The following is a 25,129-nucleotide window of genomic DNA, read 5'->3' as shown; positions in this document are numbered from 1 at the left end:
GAACAATTTATAATATGATAGTTCAGATGGTTAAAATGAATATCACCACTGTATCTTTTCAATAGTTCCAATTATATTTCCCCAATGAAATTCACACTGGTGCAAAACTATGAACAATATCTAAAATAAACTTATCCATTATAATGGAGAAGTATATACTTTTCTTCAACATAATCCTTATGTAACTTGAGGTATGCATTGGCTCTGCTTACACGTTTGAATTGAATATATGTACATATATGTACTTAATGGAAAAAGTCAATTACTGGAAACCTGCTTAAAATGAAAGTGACAATTTTAATCATCTTCCTTATATTCAATATATTAATGGGCAATTGAATCCATATTGTAAAAATATGGTTCTGGGTTAGAACAGAATGATTTTTCTTTTCTCTATACAAAATGTGGCTTTTTACAAGAAGACTACGATATGGTATACCACTTCCTTGACTGTATCCAAGTAGCAATGGGAAAATATTGAAAATTATACAAATTACCAAAAAAGATTATTAACTGATTTTGTATTATCATTTTTTTTAATTTTAGAGATAGTTTCTCTTGGGAGATGCAGTGGGAAAGAATTTCAATGCTACCCAGATGGAAACTGCATTCCTGAGTTTTGGCGCTGTGATGGAGAAAAGGACTGTGAAGATGGCAGTGATGAAAAGAGTTGCAATGGAACTATAAGACCATGTGATGCCAAAACAAAGTTTTCCTGCAAAGCTACAGGTATTAAAGGGTAACAGTTTATGCAAAGTTAAAACTATGATTTTATGGTTAGCATTATAACACTATTTTCCTCAATTGGCTTTGAAACAGCCTTGTTATAGTTTAAATAATGTGGGTTTTTTGCTTCTTATGGAAAGAATTAAGTTATAGCCCAAAGTTTATAATTTAGGATTGTTTAGAAAACATTGTTTAGAATCTTCCTAGCTTACCATCATTCTTTGCCTAACCATAGGAGAACCATTTCTTTAGCTTGGTCATATGTATTAGCTTCATCAGATTTTTCAGTCTCTGCCCCATCTGCTGAAAGAAGTATCAATTGTCCATGTTCCTTTTTACTGCATCTTTTATTTGGCCCATGCCTTAATTATACTTATACTGTGTTTCCCTGAAAATAAGCCCTACCCCAAAATAAGCCCTAGTTAAGGTTATCATCAGCTGGGGGGGGGCGTGGCCAGCACCAGAGGCAGTGAGGGCATGGGGATTGATGGTGTCCAGCAGCAGTTGCAGCCTGCACAGAGCAGATAAGTTGATTACCTGTCCAATCAGCAGGCGAAGGCAGATGCGGGGCGAGGCATGTGATCCGGATGTGCCACATGGGCCATGGGAATGCTGAGAGTCAGTAGGTCGGAGTAGGTGGCTGGTTGCGGGAGACTCAGTGCCAGCGGCACTGGCAGCAGAACCAGGCAGATGCATGGGGGAAAAAGCAAGCAATCCTGATGAGCTGTGCAAGCTGCAGACAAGCCGAGAGACACAAAGATGAGCCTCCCATGGCTGGCTGCCCACTCCATCCCATTGTCTCTCGGCTTGCCTGTGGCCTGTGCAACATGTCGGGATTGCCTGTCTTCCCCCTACGCCTCTGCCTCCATTTTCTTGAAGACAAGCCTCCCATAGCTGCCCACCCACTCCGGCCCATCAACTCTTGGCTTTCCCATGGCCCATGCGACACATCTAGATCATGTGCCTCCCCCCACCTCTCCCTCCACCTGCTTCTTGGACAGGTAATCAACTCACTTGCTCTATGCAGGCTTTGCAGCCCCAGAGTGTATTGACTCAGGGGCCAGCAGGCTGCAGCTGCTGCTGAACAATGTCGGCCCCTGCCTGCTCACTGCCTTTTCTGTGTTTGCCAGTGGGTGTGGTGCCCAGCTGGGCTGATCACACTGATATTACGTTTCCCTGAAAATAAGTCCTAATGCTTATTTTGGAGCCCTCAAAAATATTAAGACCGGGTTTTATTTTGGGGGAAACACGATATTAGCTAACTGCCATGGAACTTTTTTTAAAAAAAAAAGACTTTATGGAACTCCTTTTACCTGTTTAGTAAATGGGTAATTTCTAAAGAGTTTAAATTATGCTTAATTGCCATTGCAAAGGAATATAAATGCCATCAGATCTTTAATTTTATATATTAAGCTTAACATTCTACAACAATGTATGTTATGTGATTACTGTCATAAAGAAACCCATTAATTAAAACTAATCTCTAGAAGTAGATTATGTTATATTGAGACATTAGGAACCATGTTTGGACTGTGTTGGGAAGTATCAGTAGCAAAATAAACTTACTATTATTATTATTGATTCGATTTATATGCCGCCCTTTCTCCGAAGACTCAGGGCAGCTTACAATGCGTTAAGCAATAGTCTTCATACTTTTGTATATACCTGCTTAGTAGGGCTTTCGCCCCCCCCCCCCAGCGGTGTTCTAGATCAATTGGTCACTATAAAGTGTAAATAATATTTATATAATTGGGTTTATTTTCATTATGTTTGGGACATTCTGAACCCCAACAACTTAGTAACCAGTAACTGAAGTGCTGTCATGATTCATCTTAGATATATCCTGTTAGAAAAATAAATGTAATAAATGCATATCATTTAATGAATTGAAAATTGATTACATCAGCACATATACATGCATATTTATTGTTCAATCTTTAGAGCTATAAATAAAATATAATACAATACTCCTTAAAAAATAAATTTTCAGTGTCTGCCAAACCTATAATAAATTGGTGTGAATGTTGATCATGATGGTTCTCCACATGTAGCTACCAAATACAATAAAATATAGAATTGTATAGCTAGCACACTAACCATTAATTAACATTTGGCATGAAAACTTGATCAAAGCTTTCTCTGAGGATTTACTTGGCAGAAAACAGATTTTTTTGTGTGTGGATTTCAAGGTCCTATCAACAAGCAAGGATCACATTTTGGCATATTAAAGAGGGGGGGTGAATTTAAGAGCAGTCATGTTCCTTTCTTTCCAACCTCAATACATGACTTGAAACAAATTACCTAATACACGTTTACCAATATTGCACGATGTTTGATGATACTTTTACAAAGTTGATAATAATTAATAAATTAATAGAAATATATATCTCAGCTTTTACCTATATTGCTCTAAAATAGTACTTAGAATGAAGAAAAAAGAAAAAATACTCAAGTACCTAGTCCTAGAGAACAATTTGGACATATTTTTTAGAACTTGAATAAGAACATTCTGAAACCAGGGTCTGAGAAAGTTTATAATAGATCAATAATTGGCCTTTTGGTAACTGCTTTCTTTTCTTTCACTAGCTCCTTCTAGAAACAAAAATCAGTAATACACATCCTTAAATTAGAATCTCATGATTAGATCAAATGCAATATATGTCAATTAACTAGGTTTCCTGTTAATTGAACCCTATTTAATTGGGCTGAAAATAGTTATGCTTATTGGATTTGTTAACTCAGATGGATATTTTTCTTCTTTTTTAAATAAGTGTTTACCAAAGTCTATAAATTTCCTGATAAAATGGCTTGAAATATATTGATGTAAAAAAAAAATCCTTAAATTTAGCTATTTTGTCACATAAGGTACACACATTGAAAGAAATATATATATTTTTATTTATAAAAAGAAATATATTATTTTTTATATTTTATTTTAAATTAAATTTTAAGTACTTTAATTTTATTTATTTTATTTTTTTAGTTTCCATAAAGAAAAAACAGTTTTCCATACCCAGAATAAAAATCTCACAAAACGTTCAGGTTTCCATTTGAAATGACTTTTATTTATAGTTCCATATAGCTGTTTCCAATTTATGCATCTTCTATCTGAAATATAAGATTGGGAAATGGCTAACGTTGCTTCATTTTTAGAAAAGATCAGTGATGAATTTTGGATAGGGATTAAAAAAAATATAGGCCATCCCTTGAAGTTCTTTTTCTATAAAATAGTGGCTTTAAACATAAAATATGAAAGAATAATTAGCCTTGTTAAGAAAAGGAATCAATATGTTTATTTTCTCTTTCCTTTAAGGGAGATGTATTAGCAAAGCTTGGCTGTGTGATGGAGACATTGATTGTGAGGATCAGTCTGATGAAGATAATTGTGAAGGCTATATGTGTGGGCCACCAAAATATCCATGTGCTAATGACACTTCCATCTGTCTGCAGCCTGAAAAGCTTTGCAATGGAATAAGAGATTGCCCTGATGGATCTGATGAAGATGATCTTTGTGGTAATTATACTTGATCAAATGCAGATGTACGAAAAAAATTAAATAATGGTCTCTAGATAATATATTCGGACTCTCCCACCCAGCCACATCCCTTATGTAAATTTTAATGTTTGATAATTGAACTATTCTCATCATATATGGTTGAAATTAATGCCATGCTGAAAAATTGCTCTTCTTTCATTTTGTCCATTTTTGAAATAAAGCAAATTCAAAGAAGAAAAATTCTAAATACCAAATATACCAAATTCTGAATAGAATTCAAAGAATGGATGAAATCAGTTTATGTTTCAGTGGCCAGCAGGTTTCTCTTCTCTTCTCTTCTCTTCTCTTCTCTTCTCTTCTCTTCTCTTCTCTTCTCTTCTCTTCTCTTCTTTTCTCTTCTCTTCTCTTCCCTTCCCTTCCCTTCCCTTCCCTTCCCTTCCCTTCCCTTCCCTTCCCTTTCTTCCCTTCCTTCTCTTTTTTCCTCTCCTACTCACTGAAAATTTATAAAATTAATTGTATTAAACTACATATTTTTCCTCTTTCCTATATTGGATGTTGAAACAGATTCATGCTCTGACTATAATGCATTCCCAGATTATTATTTTTTTTCATACAAATGAAAAGCATAAAGTGAACACAAAATAAACAGAGCATGGCCGAGCAGCAGGTGTTAGTTCTGTGACACACGCAGAAGATTGTTATATAGTATGTATATGAAAAAGCCATAATGGTCTACATTTTATGCAATATATTGCTTACTTATCCCTAATAAATTTAATTTCTGTTATTCCAGTTTATTAAACCATCCAGTTTGCCTTTTATTACCCTATTTTTAAACCTACAGATTATATTATTTATATATGTGAATGAATACCAAAGAATTCTGAAATATACCTTTTATTCTTCATTCTATTAGACTTAATCTTATAAAATATATCTATGGTGATATATTAAATTTTCATTTATGTCTGAGAAACACATTTTCACCTATTTTTATTTAAATAATAATAATTACTATTCTTATTTCAGAAGAATGTTCACTTAACAACGGTGGGTGCAGCCACCAGTGTTCAGTAGTTCCTGGAGGCAGGATTGTCTGTTCATGCCCCTCAGGATTGTACTTAAATTCAGACAATAAAACCTGTGGCTATGTAGATTATTGCACCAAACATCAGAAATGCAGCCAAGTATGTGAACAGCATAAAAATGCTGTTAAGTGCTCCTGTTATGAAGGTTGGGAACTTAGTAAAGATGGCGAAAGCTGTGCTAATATTGGTAAGTTGACATTTGCTTATCTATTCACTACTAGCTGATAACCCGCTGTTGCCCAGGTATTTATTTATCCCAATCCTGTATTAGACAGGAAGAGCAACTTCACCCTGATCCCTGATTTCAGCGAGAATTAAATTAGTTAAAAATGTTTTCCCTGTGCCCCCAGAAGTGTCAAGTAAAATGATACCATCTTGTTGTTTTGGTAGGTGATCCATGATCATTTGGTATGCTTTTTTCTGATCTTGATTTAGAAGTGGCTTCTTGTCCACAATATATGCACTAAGCTGTTCGACGTTGTAGTTCTTTTTTCGTATGTAATCTGCATGAAGTATATCATGTTGGTCTCGTAGTGGTGCAGGCAGGCTGAGTTGCAGTAATGTTTTATTGATCATGGCCATACATTTGTCCTCAAGAATAAGCAAGGGCTTGTTGAAAATGTCCGGACCAAATGTAATTTCTAATGTTGGATTTTCCCCTTTCCCAGAGGGAGCCCCCTTGTGGAGTACTGTGAAGCCGTTACCATGGCAACTCCACTGTGTTGCACAGTAGAAGCCATTTTAAGGCAGTACACTAGGAGCCATTTTAAGGCACAACAGACTATATCTTAACAGAACACACACTCCAAGGGGTGTTAGGGGTGTCTTACCCCCACAGTATTTCTTTCCAGAGAGTAAGACATCTGTGTACAAAGTTTGGTTGAAATTGCTTGTGGCGTTCCAGACTTAAGCTGGAACACACACACACAAACACAGAGCCATTTATATATAGATAGATAGATTACTAAGTATTTCTTATGAAAATTTCATGTGTCAAAATGACCCATTTGCTTTTGAGAAGCAGGAGGAGTCCTTAATTGTTTTAACTTTAACTCTTCTGATACAGATGCTTCATAATTTGTTTCTATTTAGAAGACTTATGTAAATTCTATAAGATATTATATGCAATGTAGAACTTGATGATACTGAACTTATTTTTATGCAAATATTTTATGTCCTTTTTTCATTTAATAAAAAAATTAATCTATAACATCAGATGTTATTTCTTATGTGAGATAAATGTCATTGAATGACAAATTTAGAAAACATTTTTCTAAAACTTGAATTAAAAATATAGTGGTCTAGGTATAGAAGTGTTTGTAGAAGCCAAATACAGAAAACAGGTGGCAACAAATTAATACCTTTCTCTGAAAGTGCATTTGTTATAACAACTTTTTTGGTAACAAGTTTTAAATGCTCTTGATTCAATCTCACTGATCAGAGGCAGTATTTCAATATTTGGCTTTCTACGTATTGGTATGTAAAATGCAGTTTCATTTTTCCATTTCCACCAATAATGAAGAAATTTGTGATTCAAAAATTGTATATACGTTTTATAGAGGATGGTTACACATGAAGTATCTTCTTTAATTGTCTTTATTCATACAATGATAGGGGATCACTGGTTTTGAGTCTTAACTGTGTAAGTTTGAATTGTGCTAAATTTGTAACACATTAAGGAGCAAGGGAGGAAGAAAAATGCTCACAGCCATACCTACCCAGTCACACACTTTTTACATCATACAAAATTTTATATTTTATATGTAGTTCATATGCTAAATGGCATAAGTTATCTTATGGCTAAGAATTTAGAAAACATATTGCAGATTTTTTCTTTTATTTTTTCACATTTATTAGAAATATTATCAAATTTATATCTTTAGGTTTCTATAACAAGCTGATAAGCCCTCTTCATCTTCATGGAGCATTTGTCTTATAAAAAAAAATAAAGGTAAAACAATAACAGGATAAAGAAAGGACTGAAGTTGATCAGTGCCTCCAAGATCTATAGAATATTAAAGACATCCATTAAGAACAATAATGAGAAACTGGGAAGTAGAAGCTTTCTATTTTCTTATACATGATTAGGAAAGGATTAACTGTATACTATAAAGTTACATTAAAAAAAAAACCTTTTGCACATGTCATAGAGATATATTTTGGAATAAAAATAATTTTTATCTTCCAATTATTGATAATTCTTCCCAAATCCTATGAACACATACTCCAACATATGGAGAAAGCAAGCAAGAAATACATCAGTAAAATTCTCTGACTTGGTCCTGGCAGACAATTCTGATGACTATAATGTAATAGTTAAAGTACTGGCCTAGAATTGGGGTGCCCAAGTTCAAAATCATCCTTAGGCCCAGAAACTCCTTCTCATGGTCTGTTTAAAGTGCATTCATCCAGTCCTTGACAGAAAATATGCTAGCATAATTTGCCTTGCCAAGTGAATCATGAGTCGAGAAGGAGCTCCAGGTTGTACAAAGGGACTGTTTGGGGACACCCACTTTATGGACTTCTTAGGAATGGGGTGAGATCCACAGTAGACAGTTTAAGGTTGAAGCTGTGGGGGTTTGGGGATGTATCATAGTGGCCATGACCACCTAAGTATCCTCGAGCCCCACTTCTAGGGAAGGCAGGTTGAAATCTCCTGGATCTAGGTTAATCAGCCTAAGGATCTCCACCAATCTAGAAATGGAGTAAAGGAGCTCAGGCTCCAAAGATTACTATGCAGAAGGGAGACTGTTGCAAAAGCAACAATTTCAACTGATCTCTAGAGCCCAATGTAATGAACAGGATCTCATATCTAGTAACTCAAAGTATCATCTGGAGAAGCATCACTGGTAGTCATTACAGATTCTCAGATGAAGGTTGTCACTTCTGCATCCTTACCCAAAACCTGGCTGGGCACATTTCCAAGAGGGGACTATCAATTTAGCCTTCTTGTTTGTTATTAAAGGCTGATATGACCTTTAGCAGCAACAACTAGAAACTTAGACCTCTGAGAATCTGCTGACCAAGAAATGAGATTTACCTCAGGGGGCAGGAACACAGAACTAGATGAAGGTACTGGGATTGAGTTCAAGAAGAGCCCAATCCTGTCACCCATCATACCTCCCCATAACTCTCAAGCAGGGGTGGGTTCTACTTACCTTTACTACCAGTTTGCAACGGGGCTGCGTGTGCACGTGCGCTCTTCTGCGCAAGCGCAGAAGCTTCTGTGCATGCGCAGAAGTATTTTTATGATATCAGGGTCAGTGGGCGGAACCTCCCACCAGTTTTTCTATAGAACCGGTGCGAACCAGGGGCAACCCACCACTTCTCTCAAGGTCAGAAGAGAATAATCTGAATATATCTAGCTATTACCAAATGAAGGGATCGAAATAAGGCCATCCAAAAGAGGACTGTCCAATAAAATAAAACACACAGTAATTGAATATTGAACTAATTATATGTATATCTTATTTTGATAGACAAAAGTGACTGGAATTCTTTCATAATGGCTTCTTAGCTTTCCTAAAATAAAATTCCATATTGAAAATTCCTAGTTTTTTGTGTACCTGTTTAATAGACTCCAATCTAATATTCTAGGGATAAGTCTGACATTTGCTTTCTTAAAAGAGATTATTCTCTCCCTATTCTACAATCAGAATATTCTACAAATATTAATCTGATGAATGTCTTTTATTACATTCACTGTAATAACCTACTACTGATTAGGTTTAACCACAAAATGTACTGTTGTGTTCCCAGATCCTTTCGAAGCATTCATCATTTTCTCTATTCGGCATGAGATCAGAAGGATTGATCTGCAGAAACGAGACTACAGCCTATTAGTTCCTGGTTTAAGAAATACAATAGCACTTGATTTTCATTTCAATCAAAGCTTACTATACTGGACAGATGTAGTAGAAGATAAAATTTACAGAGGCAAGCTTTCTGAAACTGGAGGTATGAAATGGAGCTTAGATTTTATTTTATTTTTTAAATTAAGTGGTATAGGACTCAGAAACATGATGAATGAGTTATAATTGAAAGATTTTTATTACATAAATTATAAATATGTACAAATACATTTTATTATTTAAATAGTAAACATGTATATCAATACATACTCTGAATGAGTTACTGTATATATGGAAAGGTATATAAAGTGGGGCCAAGAAAAAGGGCCCTCTCAATGGTTGCTCCCTCCCTATGCAATATTATTCCCCCAGAAATAAGATTGTCCCCATCTTGATATTTTAAGAGAAAGATCTGAAGAATAATTCTGTTAGTAGATCTGAGGACCTCAGGTTGATATGAAGCCAATGAAGTGAGTGGTTTGGTTTTGCTTGTTGCTGCTTGCAGTAGTAGTATTGGTGGGAGACTTAGGGGTTTTATATTGTGGATTTTTAACATTACAAGTTGCCTGGGGTCAGCATTGTAAGTTGGACAGCTAAATAAATTTGCTAAATAAATAAATAGGTTTGAGAGTTTTGGGTCTGGTGACCCAAATCTGCATATTTTCTTCATGGCTTTTTTGTCTTTCTGTTCAATATCTAAAAAATAACTGGGATTTTTCAAATATGTGTCACTTGTGTGGTACATATATTTACAGACACTACCTTTAGCTGTGTGTGTGTGTGTGTGTGTGTGTTCAATAAAAGTAATGTGACTGAGTTCATAAGGAGAATGCAATCCAAGCAACTCATTTTAAACCTTCTTCCCATAGTAGATCAACTGTCATTATCTGAATATAGGATAAATAATGCAGTAGCAATAGCACTTAGACTATATACCACTTCACCGTGTTTTACAGCCCTCTATAAACAGTTTACACAGTCAGCACATTGCCCCCAACAATCTGGGTCCTCATATTATCGACCTCGGAAGGCTGGAAGGCTGAGTCAACTTTGGCCCAGTGATAATCGAACTGCTGCAGCCAACAGGGCTGGTGGCTAAGGGCCTGGTGGCTCAGCAGACTGATAGCATTGTGATTAACACCAGCTGTCTGCAATTACTGTAAGTTCGAATCTCACCAGGCTCAAGGTTGACTCAGCCTTCGATCCTTTATAAGGTAGGTAAAATGAGGACCCAGTTTGTGGGGGCAATAAGCTGACTTTGTATAAATATACAAAAGTATGAAGGCTATTGCTTAACGCATTGTAAACCACCCTGAGTCTCCGGAGAAGGGCAGCAAATAAATCAAATTAAAAAACAAAAAACCAGTCAGCAGAAGTAGCCTGCAGTTCTGAATTTGAACCACTGTGCCACCACAGCTCATTATAACTATGTTTTCAGATACTAACAAATGATTCAGCATTTGAGATATTTTACTTTGATGAAATTCATGACAGGATCAAAAGTTATAGCATATCTCTATCAAAGGTTGAAGAATAATTTTAAAGTGGAAATTTCTGGGATATTCAAACATGGCCTGAACTGAACTGAAATTTCCAATAATGCCCTATCAATTAATTCATGTCCTTAAAAATGTTAAAATAGTATCAACAGGACTAAATTTGATTCAATATACATACAACGAAAAAGGTATTTAAGCTACCTGTTCCTAAAATCTTGCCTTAGCTCTGATGTGGGCAAAGATGACAAACTATGTACTCTGTATCCTTATAGATTCAAAAGTAGATTCCAAATATTTTTCTGCGTAGATCATAGTTTTGATCATAGCAGCTAAAGGTAATCTTTGGGATCAATTGGCAGATTTATAATTTTGAGTGTGCGGTGGTCATGCACCCAAAATGACTACTATAGGTTAATTTGTATATTCAAAAATTGCTACCTTGCTAGTTATGGATAATCACAAAACACCTATTAACCAGGAGTTAAATGATTGTTTGCTGTCTTTCAGTTTATATTGTCTACTATTCTATTTATATTTTCTTTGAAGTATCACAATTTCACATAAAAAATATGCAAACAAAAAGGAAAGAATAAAAAGAGGAGGAACTTCTATTAGAATACTTATTATCAAGCCCAGCATGTTTCAGACACAGGTTCTTTTTTTGGGTGCTTATTTTTTGGTATAATTTTATATTAAAAGCTAGATATATCAAAAAGGGAAACAATGCAATTCCTTTTTATTTCTCATACTTTGTTGTAAAGTTGCCTATTACTTTTTGAAAAGTCAGTTGATGTCTAGATAAGAATTTTGAGAGTTAAAAAGAAGTTCTTTGTGTGTTTTCATTTCTGTAATCTTGTATTTTGATTTTTTCTTGTGCTGTCACATGAAAAAGTTCCAGAAAACCTGTGTCCAAATGCTTTCTCTTAAACCTTTATCCCTTCCCTCCTCAAATGTATAAAGTATTGGCTCGTCATTCAGCTCCTTCAGTTGCTTCATCTCAGACCATTGAGGAGAGTTTTACCCTGCTGTGCTTCCCTTATTCTTTCTAACAAACATTAAATAGGAGGCATGTAAAGGATATATTCTACAGTTTTATTTTATTTTTTAATTCTTTTAATAAGACTTGAATTCAAAATGATGAAATGCATAGGAGATAAATGCAAAACACCAATAAAGGTTTGTAACAGATGATTTCTGTTTCTTCTGAGGTAAATTGAACCAGCAAGATGCTGGAAAGCAATTGTGTGGCAGAATTATAACCATAATGTTCTTCTCAGATGGATGCAGCAAAGTTCATTTGGGACTGTGTATTTCATACATCATATTCCATTTCAAGCCAAAGGCTTATTTTCCTTTTATGTTTCTCAAAATATTCACAATACATCTATAGAATTCAGTGCAGATTATTTCTGAAAATGCCCTCAGAATTGTTTTGTTAGTCTTTAATAAATTGTTATACTAACCAGGGAATTTGCAGAAATTAAATGAGCATATGGTAGTTTTAGAGCAAATATTTCTTCTTTTTCTTGAATTTTTGGTGCACTTATAAAATAATTTATAAAAATAATTTTGAATATTTAACCTTTTTTATATACAAAGGCCAAATCCTGCACGCTGCTTGTATGGATAATAGTGCTATGAAATGTTTCTCATAAGGTTCTAGTAGTATAACCACCCCCATCAAGTCCCTACTTTATCTCCCCTCCTGGTCTACTAAGAGTAATCTGCAAACCATAAGCTTAGAGAAAAGCAGTCTGCAAATTCTTAAAGGTAAAATATTGGATGACTTCTATGCAGGTAGATGGCCTTGTTGAGTCATCAACAAGGCCATAGGTGGCTTTTCTTACTGACTGCTCATTCTGGGACCGTTGGAAGTTATGTTGGCACTGAAATAGAAGATTTATGACTGGTCCTCAAACTTGCAGCTGCCACATGTTCCTATGACCATGTTATCACAGTTCAGGTGCTTGGCAACCAGCATACATTTATGACAATTGCAATATCCTCTGGTCACATTCATGATCTCCCTTCAAAGCCAACATCTGCCAAGCAAAATCAATGGCAAGAAGTGGCAGCCACATGATGTCATGCTTAACAACTGCAACTGGAATTGACGTAAGTCAGGTTGAATGATGTGATATTTTAATTTTCAATCATGCCACTTAGCAATGGATTTGCCAGTCCCAGTAACATTAGTAAGCGAAGATTACCTGTAATGTTTAAAATATCAGAAAATTATGCATAAACTCCACAGAAGAGGAAAATGATAGCGGAACAGTTTTCATACCATGTTCTGCATGCATAGTTTGCAGAATTGTGACTAATTATCTCAGCCCTGAGGGATTAGAAACAACTCATTTGCAACAGTGCTATCCTTTTGCGATCCATTCCAAAATATATATGTTATGTAAAAATATAAAATAGCAAATGCTATTGAACCTAGTTGCCTTTAGAGACTTTCTGGCTTAAAATGAGATAGAAATAATTTTAATGGATAATATAGTATTAACAATTTAAATATTAATGATGGTGATCCTTTTTCACAATAGACATCTCAGAGTTCAAATTCATTTCAAAATTTATATGGACCTACTTTACAGTTTTGAATTACTATGATCATCGTTTTGAAATTATTATGTTTATCACCTTTGTTGTAATGATAAAAGTGTTCAGTGTTATAATTGGAACAAAACCTTTGTTTATCACATATTCATATTAAAATATTTATGTTATTCAGAAGGGTTATATCTTCACCTCTTGACCATAGATAATGGAACTGGACAAAAAGAGACCTTGAAAAACAAACCTACTATGTACGTTTCCAAAAGCATGTATGCCGCTTTGTGCGTGTGTAAAATAGTAAACAAAAATAAAGAACTATCTGAAAGCACTCAACATCTGATGATGTTACCTAGTTTGGTAACGCAACAAGAAAACAATCAAGCTCAGTCACCAAGGACTCCACAATTCAACCCTGCGATATTTTTGGCAATTGCAAATATGTAAACCTATGGAAAATGGCACTACAAATGACCAGGGAGTGCTTGCTTTGCTTTTTAAGAAGTACATAATTTTTGCCTTTTAGATAAATTTCTAAAATTGAAGACTTGTTCTAATATTTTCACAGGTGTAAGCTCCGTTGAAATTGTGGTCCAACATGGTTTAGCCACTCCAGAAGGTCTTACTGTGGACTGGATTGCTGAAAATATATATTGGATAGACAGCAATCTGGATCAAATTGAAGTAGCTAAATTAGATGGTACACTGAGGACAACCCTAATTGCAGGTGCAATGGAACATCCTAGAGCTATTGCTTTGGATCCCAGATATGGGTAATTATTCTTTATGTTATCTTACAATTTTTTTAAAAAAAATCATGCAGAATTATTTCTTAATATTGCATTGCTTTAATATAAAAAAGAAAAAGAAAAAACAGCAAAAAGGGGAAACAACCAAAACTTATTTTAAAGAAAATCATGCAATTTTTAAACACATACTTGACCATACAAAATAACTGTGGTCAATCTATTTATTGCTTATTTATTATTAATAGTAATTAAGCATAGATTTTAATGACATTAAATCTGAGGCTGTACATTTTCCACACTGGATTTTTTTTTCTTTTTTGTTAGTTCCCAACTTTAATAAATTCATAATTCTTTATGTTGTGATAAATTGCATTTTAACTATATAATTCAAAGGTATATTTACATTTTAAAACTAAAGACTAAATGACTGAGTAAAACTAAAGATTAAAACACTGATTGCTTGGGATGGGCATGAGATCAATCTGATCTCTGGAGAAATGATATTCAGAGGTGCCTTAACAGAAAAGTCTCTATACCTGGGACTAGCAAGCCAACACATATATTGTCATCATTTAATTTTGTGAAACTCCTTTGCCTATTAAACATTTTTGCATTTTCCTTCGAAATACCTATTTCATTAATCCTCATCTACATCACACTGAGTTTTTTTTACTATAGAGAACAGTTAAAATATTACATTGATTCTGGCATTAGCTGAAAAAGATACATGTAGCTGAGTATTATTGATGTATAAGGAGAGTCAGCGGTTAAATGGAATAATATCTCATAACAGCTTTGCCTAAATGGTACATAGCATATGTACAATAGATGTTCAGAGCTGAAAGCATGACAAAGACTAGAATAGCGATCCCTGAAGATATACCTCAAAACATTCAGAGTACTTTGGACTATTTCTGCTCTTGAGGCCCTCTAAACCATTTTGGACCATTCACACAACCACCTTCATGCCTGAAGAATTCACTACATGGGTGAAAATATTGCAAGCCAACCAGTCCTATCCTTCAAAGAATGCAGGAAAAGTAATTCAATTAGTGTTTTGTCCCAATTTCCTAGAAATAACAAATAATTTTTCATACATACACACTATCCATGCAAGAAAGAAATAAACTGTTAGCAGTCCATCCACATTTTTACTGCATATTAAATGATTTTGTCTAGTCATGTTTTAAATATCTTCTGCAATTACTAAAGCTATTGAGCTGCCAAGTTGTCAGTCTATCTGTATTGAAAATTCTATGGACAGTTATGAAGATTGTGTAACCAGAGACTTCTTGTGTGAAAGCTGTAATTATGACTGTAGGTTACAGTAGCATCAGAAATAAAACACGGACTGGGGTGATACCTTTGAAATAAATGTACCAGAAAAAGGATGATGGTTACCAATGTCAGAGATGTGTTGAGATGATTCTGGCAATATTTCTTGCCAGGAACGTGAGGAAACCAATATTTCCTCACATACATAAACACACATGAAAGAAATTGTTAATGTTTTGTATTCATTTCACTACTACATGTAAAGTAGTTTTAACTTTTACATACTCACTGCTGAAGAAAAGCAAATTTCTTCTCAATTTCACTTTGTTCTCTTCACCTGGGCCACTGTGTATAAAGGCAGTGGTGGGATTCAGCTGATTCACACCGGTTTGGCAGAACTTATACCTATTTTTTTGCTGAGTTTGGTGAACCAGTTAGACATGTTCCAGAAAATCTGTGTTTTCTGGTATACATCTGGTTTTCGTTCAACTTCCTTCCAGGTGGAAAAAACAAACAAAAAAACCTCCCCAAAAGTCCAAGAGAGGAGCAACAGAAACCAAATGGAGACGCGGTGCCTTCAATCACATTACTCAGGCAAAAACTGACTTACTTTACAGCAGGGGCGTGGCAGAGCCTGTGCATAAATTAGCAGCCCAGGGCCAAAGTGCCGCCAGAACGCCAGAGGGTCAGGGAGGGTGCTGAAGCGAGTGGGCATCCTGCCTGCAGTGCCCATGCCGGCTGCCCCTTCCTGGCCACAGCTGGCATGCCACTGTGCTTAAGTGCCAGTAGATGCCGGCCTTTCCTCCGGCAGAACTGGGCAGCTGCTGAAGAGAGACGGCCCCATTTCAGTGCATGGTGCCCAGATGCCCTCGCTTCCCCCAAGCATTTCTTTGCTAATCTGATTTCCAGCTCTGTTGCATTTCTCCATCATATTTCTCGCCATCGTGTGCAGGGAACCAAAAGTTTGTGGGACTAAAAAAAAAAGTGTATAAAGGGACTTGTTGCAAGCATGTTCAAGAGTCCAAATCGAATCCATACTGAATTTTAAATTGCTCTCAGCAGGGAGCTATGCATCTTGAATTAGTTGTGTGCTAAAACATCTGAAGTTGTATGCTGAAACATCTGTGAAGTGGTACTGTGAAGTCAGCAAGTAGTATTTCCTCTTTCAGAACAGATAAACAATGCAATAAGAGCTAACCCTTGGCATTTGAATATATGAGAAACAAGATGAGGTAATAGCTCCCTGCAATAGGGATCAAACTCTTCAACATTGCATTTTTTCCTCAGAATTGCATTAAACTGGATAAATATAAGAACATCGCAATACAAAGCTTTGGAACAAACTTTAGAGAACTACAGTCTACTGGAACATACCAGAGCCTCTCTAAATTTTGCAAGGGACAAGTTAGTGTGTATAATAGAAATACTATTATGAAATACATTCTACATGGCAGAAATAAACCATAATGGCTATTTCACTCACAAAACTTAAATGAGACTGAAAAGTGTGTAAACAATTGTTGTATTTCTGTTGGGGGAGGGGAATTAAAACCCTGGAATAGCTAATTATTATTAAAAATAGTGGGTGCTTCTTTTTAAATACCAATTAGATCTTAACACAAAACCTTTGGAAAAGACCAATCATAAGCATTTTTCTTGGAGGAATTTATTTTTTCTAGTAGCCAGTCAATTAGCTTTCCTCTAGCAGCTTTGATGAGCTAGGAGTGAATGAGTATAAAATGCAAGTGCATGTGAATATAAAATGCAAGTATAAAATCCACTTCTAGATGGCAAAACAAACTGAAATTCATCTATTGGCACTAGGGACATGGTTTAAGTAAGCATTCATTAAAATTACTTTTTAACCTAAAGTTCAAGCAGGAGTACATGCAACTGATGTTATCAGCAATGTTTTGCAAACTACTCACAGCAACCTTCAGATAGTTCCTTTTAACTACACTACAGAAGAAGATGTAATACCTAGTAAATCACCTGAAATAACTCTACTGGATGACTTTGTGGTAATGTAATAGAGGCAGAGAAAAAGGATTTCTTCCTTGCTACAGAGTAGATCTCACAGGAACATTAATACATATTTAGATTCAGATTGAGGGTTTTCCCCCCTCCTATATTATTTAGTTTATAGTGCTTAACTAAATTTCATCACTAAGAGGGTATAATTCTATGTTGAGCAAAGGAATAATCTCTGAAAACTGTTCTGATCATTCCATGAATCAATTATGATAATAAATTCTAGTTGTAGAAAATCCCTCAAAATATTTAAGAATTGTTGAAATAGACCAATTTAATACTATACTTAGAAGAGAAGGAAACCTGTAAATTTAAATCTAAAATTAGTCTCTCCATAATAGTGCTGTTTTTCTTCAAATTGTATTACATTCAGAATAACTTCATTCTTGCAACTTAAAAATACTTTTTAACTTTTTAAAAATTATTTTTAAAGTAAATGAAGTAAAGTTATATTTGCAATTAGTATAGTTTCATTGTTCCTGAAATTATGGAAATAAATTAATAAAATCATCATTTTTCCAATGGCAGGATATAGATCGTATCATTTATTTACTCACTTACTTATTTACTTACTTATTTCAAAATATTTATATAGTATGACTATCTTGGGAAAAAAAATCTGGGCTAATAGTGATTGGTGGCTAATAATGATGCTTTTTTTTCTAAAGTACTGATTATTTGCTCCTGTTAATATGTTTCTTTTTGTATCATTCAGAATTCTATTTTGGACAGACTGGGATGCTAATTTTCCTCGCATTGAATCTGCTTCCATGAGTGGAGCAGGAAGAAAGATCATATATAAAGACATGGATAGTGGAGCATGGCCTAATGGTCTTACAGTTGATCATTTTGAAAAACGGATAGTATGGACAGATGCTAGGTAAAATATATGAATATGTCTCTTATAATCTATTTTTGGAATACATTACAATAGGCATAAACTATTATTTGGTTCCTATTTTAATGCCTAAAATTGTAATTGCCACAAGAACATGTAAATTAGGAACTTATATAAGCTTCTTAAATCATTGTATTGCAAATCTTTGAGCAACCAAAATGCATGTGACTGGGGAAGTACACATGAACATTTTTGCAGTTTATGTAGAACTTAAATAAATCTGAAAGAGGCTATGGGAAAGTATTAGAAAAATATAGTTTAGTTTAGTTTTATTAAATTTTTATACTGCCCTTCTCCCGAAGGACTCAAGGTGGTGTACAGCCAAGATAAAAATCAACAGTATAAAAGTTAAAAACAATTTAAAATTATTAAATAGTTTGGCCAATGATCCAAAATAAAATAACCCATTAAAAATAATATTTTAGGCCAGCCCTGCTTGATGGAGTAATAGTGTTTTAAGGGCGCAGCAAAAGGTACGAAGGTCAGGAATCCGACAAATCTCCGGAGGCAGCTCGTTTCAGAGGGCAGGTGCCCCCACAGAGAAGGCTCTCCCCCTGGGGGTTGCCAGTCGACCCTGTCTAACTGACAGCATCCTGAGGAGTCGTCTCTGTGGGAGCGTACTGGTCGATGGGAGGCTATCGGAGGCAGAAGGCAGTCTCGTAAGTAACCAGGTCCTATGCCATGGAGCACTTTAAAGGTGGCAACCAATACCTTGAATCGCACCTGGAAGACCACCGGGAGCCAGTGCAGCTCGCGCAGGAATGGTGTTACATGGGAGCATTGAGTCGCTCCCATAATCACCCGCGCGGCCGCATTCTGGATCAGCTGGAGCCTCCGGGTGCTCTTCAAGGGGAGCCCCATGTAGAGAGTGTTACATTAGTCCAGACGGGAAGTGATCAGGGCGTGAGTGACTGACCGTTTGCAAGGCGTCCTGGTCCAGAAAGGGAGGCAACTGGTGGATCAGGCGAACCTGATAAAAAGCCCCCCCTGGCCACAGTCGTCAGATGGTCTTCTAGAGACAGCTGTGAGTCCAGGAGAACACCCAAGTTGCGAACCCTCTCTGAGGGGGCCAAGATCTCACCCCCTATAGTCAGTGATGGAACCAACTGACTATGACGGGACGCTGGAAACCACAGCCACTCAATCTTGGAGGGGCTGAGTCTGAGCTTGTTTCTCCCCATCCAGTTCTGTATTGTCTCCAGGCACCGGGTCATCACTTCAAGGGCATCATTGGGGTGGCCCGGGGTAGAAATGTACAGCTGAATATCATCAGTGTACTGATAGAAATCCACCCCGAAGCCACGGATGATCTCACCCAGCGGCTTCACATAAATGTTGAACAGGAGGGGCGAAAGTACCTACCCATGCGGCACCCCACAAACTAGGCTCCTCGGGGTCAACCTCTGCCCCCCTGCCAACACAGACTGTGTACGGTCAGAGAGGAAGGAGGAGAACCACTGTAACATGGTGCCCCCCCAACCCCTCCAACCAGCGCAGCATGATACCATGGTCAATGGTCACAAAAGCCGCTGAGAGATCTAATAGGACCAGGACAGAGGAACAACCCCTGTCCCGAGCCCTCCAGAGATCATCAACCAATGTGACCAATGCCGTTTCCGTGCTATACCCAGGACTGAAGCCCGACTGGAATGGATCCAGATAGCCCAACTGGAACAGGATCCAGATATAACCACATAAAATGACCAGAACAACCATGTTTGATATTCTGAAGAAGATTGGTCCAAAATTTTATTTCCATAAAGAATGAGAAGGACAATATTGATTTTAAAAAAGGAGCAAGATCTGTTGATTGTCATGGAAAGTGGTGGATATTAAGGAACAATTTAAATGCACAAATAATGGTTATAAATTTAGTTATATTTTCTGTTTTTATTTCTTTAATATATTAAAGCCATTCCATTCAAAGAATCTTGTGGCTAACAATTCAGTAAAATGGGATTTAAATGTTAAAAGCAAGAAAAATAATAAACTGATTTTCAATAGGAAAAGAAATTTTATACTGAGAGGGAAACATTTAAGTGATAAAAAGGCTTGCTCAGGCTTTGGATATTAAATCAAATTCAAGTTCAAATCATTTTATAGTCTCAGACTATAAATACAAGAGCAAAATTGAACACCATTACAAAATTTAATTTAAAAAGAAAAATGAATGAACCTGAAGCAATTAATAATGAGAAGAAATCATCTTATCCTAGTCATAGCTGTTGCTGGAAAAATGGCAGCCTTTATAGTGGTTGTCCACATTTATCTTACAGAAGGAAGACTGTACTTAGTTGATCAGAAAGATCAGAAATTTATGACAATTAAATTTATGCGTGCCAGACACCATTGATACCATAGTACAATTGGCAGTGAAACAATACATGGATTACTGGCTTACATGCAATTATTCTATTGGAGAATAATATTATATTGCATTATAATCCCATAATAGGCAGAACATGGAAGATGTCATAAAGGTGTCTCGGGAATGTCCATGAAGAGTCTACAATTGTACATAATTAAATCAGGGTGAATAATTTTAGCCCTCTCATTTTGTATGTCTCAATGCCAAATCCTATGTTTGATTAAAGTTTTATCTGGTCAAATGACAATATTGCCAGGAATGAGAGAACATAATATGCCAGATCAGAAATAATTTGCCTCCTCAGGGAAGAAGTAGGATAAGGTGAACCAGAGGCTTAGCTCAAAGATTTGTTTCAGCCAAAATCTGACAGGTTGGGCCCCAAGGCAAATGCAACCAAGTTCCAACCAAACAAGGGCATTTAAAACTAAGCAAGGGACATGAAGTATGGCTTTCAGAAAGTTAGCCTGAACAGCGTCTAAAATAGGGGCATCCTTATAAACACAAAGTTGTGCACTAAATAGCAATAACCCAAAACCTTTGCTTAATATAATTTTATTGCTGCAGGAATGTAGTTATTGTCTTGATGACTAGGATAGTTTAAGTGTGTGAGAAACATTTGACTATTCCAGTGGATAGGGGATTGTGAGTGGATGCCTAGGTATCCGATGTACTTGATCTGATCAATTAGTCTTTTGTTAAATTCCCACTTTACAGGAGAATTAAAGGGCATTCCAGAGTTTAAATTTTTGAGTAATTTTCAAGAATTTCCCCAGAACAATAGGACACTTACGGAGATAGACATATTTGAGGGCTCACTTAAAACAGTATGGTGGGCAAGTATTGGAGGGTGAAATTTTAATTTAGAAAGGGCTACAATGTCACTTATATAGAAGTTGAACAATAAAAGAGCAATAATACCACCTTATTTGTCTCCTTTGAGGACAGGGAGATGGTTACATCATCATTACAATTGTCTCTAATCTGCACTGTAATATTTTGATGAATAAAATTGCCAATCTGAGAAAGTGATGATCAATGGATATTGTAATATCCATTATAGTTTCCTCTGTTCAAATTGAGTCTAAGGCTGCCCTTAAATCAAGAAACGCAACATAAAGGCTACCTTTAGGAATTTAGAGAGTTTTTTTTAACCAAATATATAAAACAGAACATTGATCCATGGTAAAATATCCTGATCTGCAACCCAATGGTTAAAAGCCAGGATATTTACTGAATACATTCAATCTAAAAATTTTAAAGTGTAAAAATTGGCTATAGAGTTTTCTAATTTAAAAATAAATTAATTGAGTGGTAATAAACATTTGCTTATCATTTTTCTAGTATATTGCGAGACTGATACATTTAATCCACCCTTTGGGGAGCAATATAAAATTACTTTTTTATTTGTTTAATTTTACAAGTAATAGATCATAGCTGTAATAAGCACAATTTCAAGAGAGTGTTTCAACTGTTTTTCAGGTCAGATGCTATTTATTCAGCACTGTACGATGGGACTGGCATGATTGAAATTATACGAGGTCATGAATATCTTTCTCACCCTTTTGCTGTCTCCCTTTTTGGGAGTGAAGTATATTGGACAGATTGGAGGACAAACACATTATCTAAAGCAAATAAATGGACAGGCCAAAACGTTAGTGTGATACAAAAAACCAGTGCACAGCCTTTTGATCTTCAAATTTATCATCCAAGTCGTCAACCCCAAGGTAAAGTAATATTTTTTTATTAAAATGTTAATTGCAGCCTTTGTATTCTTATTTAACTTCATTGTTAAGTAGCAAATGGGAATATTTGTATATGTGTATGTGAAAGACTTTTCTCTCTGTGTGTGTGTGCATGCACAACTGAGAAATCTGACATTTTGCATGTATCAAATATTTCTCTGAATATCAGTTTATATTTTCTATGATTGATGTTTTTGAACACCGTGGTTCATTTTAAGGTTTCTAAACAAAGCCTAAAATTAATTGCCTTTTGTATACGCTTCTGGGAAGAAGTACTAGCCATTGATTATTAAGGAGATACTTTAATTTTGGGTCCATATAATAATAAATATTGTGTTTGTGTATCATAAACTGCACCAATTTTGGAACTGTTCTGTGAGGTTATTATTTTTAATAAGTATTATAGTCAGATTGATTATTAACAGCTCTTCGCCCCACCATCACTACTTCATGGAGAGATAGATCTAGGATTGTTGAAAAATATTATCTGACTTTGGAGGATCCTAATAGGGAAAATTACAAACACCTTTCTCCTTTTTTCACACTGCTGCTGCTTTAAATAACATAGTTATAGTACTGCAAAGTTATACCTTAACGTTTTCACTGAATTAGTAGCATTATCTGCAACCAAGTACTTAGGGCTTCATGGGACATTAGTAGAAATCACACTTTTCTTCATTATAACTCAAGATTCTTCATTTTTATCTGCTCTTCTACAGATTAATATTATGTATATATTCAGTACTGTGAAAATAAACACTATGTCAATTTCTGTGCTTCAGAAATCCTCTTTGTGCAACTTTCATGTTTGAGTTTTTTCAGCTATATAAAAAAAGAAAAATAGAATGGCAATACGGGTTAAAAATTAAAAAAGAAAGCTCTGAACTGCAAAAGAAAAAAAAAAGTATTGACCTTAATATTTCATTTTCAGGAATCTAAGCCTGCACTTGTTAGTAATAACCTGTATATGTCTGTGGTTAAATACAGTGTATCTACTGGACTAAAATTCAATTAGTTTCTGTGTCAAATAGATTAGATTTATATCAATATAATAAATAGTTGTTAGTTAATTCCATCTAAGCTTTGTAATATGAAAACAGTAACAAAAATCAATGTTTATTTTTAGAGAAATCTTTTCACAAGCAACCAAATTTATGATATATTTCTGTTATAACTGCATTTGTTTCCATTGGTTTTTATGAAAATCTGCTTGGGATCATTAGACTAGAAATCCTACAAATAACCCAATATAAACATATAACACATTATAGATATGTGCGCTTAAATATCCTCCATTATGCTATAAGTTCGCAGTAATGTACAGAACAACTTAAATGTAAGTCTCTCTCATATTACATTTATTTTAATCTTAGTAAAGGGCTTTCATTGCTAGATATTAAACAGGTTATGTGAAAAGTCCTTAAACTTGTATTTAAACCTTTTTTTTTTTGCTAAAAAAAAATTAAGGAAACTCCCCCAATACTAATTACAGTACATGGCAATCCAAATATTCCTAATAGCTGAATAACAGTTAAAAAGCAGTGTTTGAAAATGACTAAGAAATGAGAAAAAGAAAAAAGAAAAAAGAAAGAAAAGAGGCTTGTTCATATAGGTTACATTATGGTTGTGAGCTTGAACAAAATATCTTGATTTCCCGACATTCAATTCATAGCTGACCACAAAAACCTCAGTTCCTGCAGTCTCCTCATGAGAAGTAGCTGTTCAGAGTACAAGCGGGCAATCTTTTGATTTCTTCTTTTCTGGAGAGACTTCACCAGCCAGAATTCTTCTGACTGCCAATCTCAACTGCATTGCTGTCCTGTCTCCTTCAGAAAAATCTAGTTGGACATGAATCCTGATTCAGAAAACATGTAGTTGTGTTGATAGCCACTGAGAACATCTCTGCCATTACCAAATCCATCAACCCACTTCTGAGCACACACTTAGGTACAATCCTGGATACAGAAAAAAAGTATTACTGTATTTTTCAGAGTATAAAATGCACCTTTCCCCCCAAAAAAGGGGGTGAAAATTTGGGTGCATTTTATATACGGAATGTAACCCCACCCACCCACTGGCTCCCACCCTTTGGCCTCTGCCTCGCAGCAATTTACCTCCTTGCAGCAAGCAGCAAGAAGAAACAGCCCATTTCAGCTTCAGCACAGCCTAATTAGCACAAGTTGATTATCCGTTGGATCGGCCTCCCGACTCTCAGTTGTTTCAGGCTGCAGGGATTGCCGTTGCCTATTGCTGCGCGGGCCTCTGCTGCTTGTTGCAAGGAGGTAAATTGCTGGGAGCAAGATTTTTTTTTCTTGTGCTAATCAAGCTATGCTGAAAACAAAAATGAAAGTAAAGCAGGCTATTTGCTGTTTGCTGCAGTAAGGCAAAATTACTGGGAGCTAGAGGCAGATTTCTTTTTCTTGTTTTCCTCACCAAAACAGGTAGGTGCATCTTATAGTCCGGATCATCTTATACTCTGAAAAATACAATATTTCCTTGCCAATGTAATTCAGTTCAAAAATCCAGCTGACCAGATCTTGTAATACCAGACTTCAAGGCCAGATGATCATCTGTATGGATTGAGTATGATAGAAAAAATTCCACTCAAACCCTTCCAAAGAAATTTCTTCCCTTCTGAAAATAGTAATAGGTCAAAGAACCCAGTAATGCATCATCAACAGAGTACTTAAGTCCTCTGAAGAACAAAATTGAAGAAAGCCTTCATGCTGCCATGAGGATGCAAGGGCTCATCACCCTTTAAAACAAAAACAAAAACAAAATTGAAAATATACATATCCATGAGCCTTTTTTATGGTAAAGCAAATTATGGTCCCTGCTTTCCTCCCC

The 25,129-nt window shown here is 35.6% G+C and overlaps 1 protein-coding gene across 4 annotated transcripts in view; it reads left to right on the top strand.

Annotated features, from left to right (window-relative positions):
• Nucleotides 1–25,129, top strand: part of LRP1B (LDL receptor related protein 1B) — a 986,195-nt gene that overhangs the window by 754,497 nt on the left and 206,569 nt on the right. For 3 of the 4 annotated variants that reach the window (XR_004592513.3, XM_034424507.3, XM_034424493.3), the window contains exons 21-27: nucleotides 547–729; nucleotides 4,040–4,240; nucleotides 5,252–5,497; nucleotides 9,070–9,267; nucleotides 13,788–13,992; nucleotides 17,990–18,154; nucleotides 22,020–22,264. Coding sequence is in view for 3 of the 4 variants with exons in the window: in XM_034424507.3 (XP_034280398.2) it covers nucleotides 547–729; nucleotides 4,040–4,240; nucleotides 5,252–5,497; nucleotides 9,070–9,267; nucleotides 13,788–13,992; nucleotides 17,990–18,154; nucleotides 22,020–22,264 (1,443 nt within the window). In the remaining variant the exon portion in view is untranslated. The remainder of the gene's footprint in view (nucleotides 1–546; nucleotides 730–4,039; nucleotides 4,241–5,251; nucleotides 5,498–9,069; nucleotides 9,268–13,787; nucleotides 13,993–17,989; nucleotides 18,155–22,019; nucleotides 22,265–25,129) is intronic. The other variant, XM_034424500.3, reaches the window with a different exon arrangement.

This window comes from Pantherophis guttatus, chromosome 1, assembly GCF_059756535.1.
Source record: "Pantherophis guttatus breed Tessera chromosome 1, ASM5975653v1, whole genome shotgun sequence".
Taxonomy (NCBI): domain Eukaryota; kingdom Metazoa; phylum Chordata; class Lepidosauria; order Squamata; family Colubridae; genus Pantherophis; species Pantherophis guttatus.
Note: the sequence above shows the minus strand (reverse complement) of the source record. Positions and strands in the feature narration are given on the sequence as shown.